This window comes from Lepidothrix coronata, unplaced genomic scaffold (assembly GCF_001604755.1).
Source record: "Lepidothrix coronata isolate B3197 unplaced genomic scaffold, Lepidothrix_coronata-1.0 Scaffold20, whole genome shotgun sequence".
NCBI lineage: Eukaryota > Metazoa > Chordata > Aves > Passeriformes > Pipridae > Lepidothrix > Lepidothrix coronata.
Genome location: NW_016690200.1, coordinates 6,034,392 through 6,038,389, shown reverse-complemented (window position 1 = coordinate 6,038,389; position 3,998 = coordinate 6,034,392). Strand labels below are relative to the sequence as shown.

The following is a 3,998-nucleotide window of genomic DNA, read 5'->3' as shown; positions in this document are numbered from 1 at the left end:
AAGGCTTTTAAGGATCTAAAAGTCAGACACCTGAAAGCAAGCTATCAGCTTTGAGTGTCTTCATACACAAACTCATTTCTGCAGTCAGCTCTTTCTCTCCAGTGAATGTAAAGGGCAGGTTTGGAAATTCTACTCTCCTGTGAGGGTTCAAAATCCCCTTTTTCCAGTACTGCCATGACAAGAGGTTTTTCCATTTCCCTGCATTTGCTCAGCTACCTCCCAGCTTGCTCCATACTGAGCATGAGGCTGGACTGCTGCCTTTAGCATCTGATAGAAAGAAAACTGAGGCAGAAAGCAGGATAACATTGATATGGAGAAGCCACATCTGGACGGGGAAGAGCTACCCCTCAGTATTTGCATTGCAGCAGCCACAGTGCAAATAAGATAAAGGTGTTCTCCCTCGGGTTTGCTGCTCCTGTCTGCTTGGCCCCTTCATCTTCTCTATCCATGCATCTGCAAGTTCATAGTCTGGGGCTGGATACCATGACAATGCAAGCTGAGCAGCAGGACAGGTTTCCCAATGTCAGCTGAGTGTCTGCTGTGGGAAGGTCCTCAGAGCAGAAGGGAGAGAGATGATGTTCAGAAAGAGGGGTTTCCAGGCTCTGGGTTGCTTCAGGCTTTTTTCTCCAATGCCAGTGCAAAACCTGAGCTCTTGACCAACTCAGGTAGGCTGAAAAATGTGACCTTATGCCACTGCTGTGCCTCAGTTTCAGATAACTTTGCAGTGAGAGCTGACTGGATATGGGGTAGGTTTGGATCCCTCCCCAGGTAAGATGAATCTTCTGATAAGATGAACCTGCTACCTCCTGTAGGCACCTTAACTCTATTTTAGATTTCACCCTGTTTGCCTTGGTGATTTTTCCACAGCCAGGAGGACAGAAGTTATCCCCTCCGTGGTCTCTCCTAGTCCCCTCCTCTGCCAGCTGTGTCCCACCTGCACAAAAATGACTGCAGGTCATGGCCAGTTCTTTCCAACTTCATTATTCCTCTGCATTTGCCTTCCAGGGGAGCAAGAACCCTTCACCTGAAATCCTCCCACAATGCTGAGGCTGCTGCTGCTGCAGGTCTGGGCGAGCTGCCTCTGGATGGGACACAGCGAGGTAGTTAATTCCTTTGCAAGTTGTCCTCAGTTCTTCTACGGTAACACCCCCCCAGATGCAGCAATCAAGCCAAAGAACCAATATGCCTGGATCTGCCAGACCTTAAACAACGAGACTTTCTTTGCCACCTTGTACGACAAAGACAGGCGTATTCCCATGTACTCTGCTTACAAATACGAGCCTGCAAATCTCAAAAAACACACATGGACAGTTGAGCCCCAGGTGAGTGTCCTCTTACAGCATTTCACTCTGCAGTCACTAAAAGATGAACTGCAGTATTTAACTATACATCTCTGTTTCCTCCCACCCCCATACACACACCTGCAAATGGACCCACTGGGTGGGATTCATCTCATCTCACTTCAAACACCTGCACCAAATGATTCCTCTGATGCATTTCAAACAGCAGCAGCAGCAGGAGGAGTCCTATCCCAAAGGTGTACAGTTTTCTGCATTGACCTGACAGCAACAGGAATTTGAAGTCAAATTTGACCTGAAGTCAAATTCCATTGCATTCCATTCCAAAGTCAAATGACCTCCCTCTCTGTGCCCTGCTGTGCTGGGAGACCCAGTGATGGGGAAAAGGCATCCAACAGCAGCTAAATTTGGGGGACCAAGAGTCCTGCTGGATTCTGATCTCCACTTTGCCCTGAGCTGTTTTGCAACCCTGACAGAGCTATATTTCTCACAGTTAAGACTGCATTTTTCTTTGTAAGTGATGTGAGAGAAGTGAGGAGAAACTCAGAATTGGGTGANCAACATTTCCACTCTGTACTCACTGGAACTCAAACAACTACTATGACATTGCACCACTACAGTCTCCACATTTAGGGCTGGGATAAAAGCTTCTCTTGTTTCGTAGACTCATAGAATCATAAAGGGTTTGTGTTGGAAAGAACTTCAAAGATCATCGCAATTCCACACCACTGCCATGGGAAGAGCCACCTTCCACTAGACCTGGTTGCTCAGAGCCCCATCCAACCTGGCCCTTTTACTCCTGGACCACGGAGCCAGGCCTCCTGCAAACACTTTGATTTTGGTAACTTTCTCCAGAGGTCCTTTTTCAGTACTTGGGTTCCTCAGGACACTTTGGGGATTATGAGCTCCTTGAAGAGGCTGATCATTTTTAACTTCTTTTCAATGTGGCTGCAGAAGATACTTCTTGGCCCAGATCAGCTCTGAGACACATTATTAGGACTGCAGTAGCAGACCCCATTTGAACTGAGGTCTTTTTGATTAATGAACAAAAGAACTTTCATCTCTGCAGTGACCTGTAGCCCCCCCTGGGAAACCTCACCTCTAGGACTGGTTTCTCAACACATCTCCCTGTGTCTGGGGTTACAGGAGGCAAACCCTGGTGTTCCAGGAGTGTGGTACACCTGTAACAACCACAGATGGAGTCAGAGAATGAAAGAATGGAGGTGGGAGGATCTGGGGTAGAAGTGGGTTTGGAGACAGGCTGAAAGGGAACCAGCTGTGTCAGGGAAGGTTTCTCACCAAAGACCTTTCTCCTTTCAAAGCTGGAGTGGAAAATGCTCAGTATCTCATGTATGCAGCCACACTCCCAGCACAGGTTGCAGGCTGGATCACAAAGATCACAAGTCAAGAGGAGGGAAGTCACATTCTGAGCTTCCTTTGTCTTAAAAACTCTTGTGTTGATCCAGGAGGGGCAGCTATAGGTTTCTCTCGGATTCATGTATTTCCATAGACTGAGAAGAGAAAAAATGTGTTCTTGACACCTGGAGACTTCTGCTCCAGGGAAACCTGCTCCATTATTCCCATCCCCAACACTAACATCTTTTCCTCTTCTTTACCTATCAAGCTGATACATTCAAATTTGTCCAAAAACATGCAAACAGTGCAGACCCTTGAACGTCAATACAACATCACCAAAGCGCAAATCATGCAAAGCCAGGCTGTCTACACAGACTATAACAACAGCAGTTTGGACCGTGGCCATTTGAACCCCAATGGCCACCACAACACCTCAGACAGCAGGAATGCGACCTTCACCCTCACCAACATAGTGCCCATGAACAAAACACTCAACCGAAAAGCCTGGAGAAACTACGAGCAGCAAACGATGGCCAGTAAAAGCAAAGACTGTCAAACCACCTACGTCATTGTGGGTGCTGTGCCTGGGAACTCCTCCGTCCCCAATGGGAGGGTTAATGTACCCAGCCACATCTGGTCTGGTGCCTGCTGCAAGACCAGGAACAACACCATGAGTGCTTGGGCAGCCATTGCCGAGAACGACCAGGTCAAGAACTGCACTCTGGGGGAGCTGGAGAAAGAGTTGGCCCAGCTGTATGGAGCACAAAATGTTTCTCTCTTCCACAGCGACTGTCCCCGTACATAAGCCTCGCATCCTGGGTGTAAAAGGCTCGGGGGCTTTTCCCACATATCGGAATCACAGAATGCTTTGACTAGGAATGGATCTCAAGGATCATCCAGTTCCAAACCCCCCTGCAATATAGCAGGGACACTTTCCACTAGATCAAGTCGCTCAGAGCCATGTCCAACCAGGCCTTGAACACTTCCAGGGATGGGGCAGACACAGCTTCTCTGGGCAACCTGTGCCAGGGCTTCACCACCCTCACAGGAAAGAATTTCTTCCTGATATGAAGTCTGACCCTGCCCTCTGCCAGTTTAAAGCCATTCCACCTTCTCCTGTCACTTCATGTCCTTGTCCCTCTCCAACTGTCCCGGAGACCCTTTAGGTACTGGAATGGGATCTAAATTCTTCTCAGAGCCTTGTCCAGCTGAACACCCACAGCTCTCCCAGCCTGTCTCCAGAGCAGAGGTGATCGAGCTCTCAGAGTACCTTCCTGGCCTCCTCTGGACTCCACCCCAACAAGTTTGTGTCCTTCGCTTGTTTTTAGCCCAGGGCTGGAGGCA

The 3,998-nt window shown here is 48.6% G+C and overlaps 1 protein-coding gene across 1 annotated transcript; it reads left to right on the top strand.

Moving 5' to 3' along the window:
- The first annotated feature begins 1,040 nt into the window (after nt 1-1,040).
- LOC108493838 (endonuclease domain-containing 1 protein-like) lies at nt 1,041-3,459 on the top strand. Its single transcript, XM_017807723.1, has 2 exons — nt 1,041-1,322; nt 2,923-3,459. Exons 1-2 carry the CDS (start codon nt 1,041-1,043, stop codon nt 3,457-3,459), a joined length of 819 nt encoding a protein of 272 aa, XP_017663212.1.
- The last annotated feature ends 539 nt before the right edge of the window (nt 3,460-3,998 follow it).

Excerpts from the sequence above, each read along its gene's own strand:
- LOC108493838 (XM_017807723.1), top strand. The coding sequence starts at position 1,041 with ATGCTGAGGCTGCTGCTGCTGCAGGTCTGGGCGAGCTGCCTCTGGATG. Across the intron at positions 1,323-2,922 it reads CATGGACAGTTGAGCCCCAG|CTGATACATTCAAATTTGTC; the intron begins GTGAGTGTCCTC and ends TTACCTATCAAG.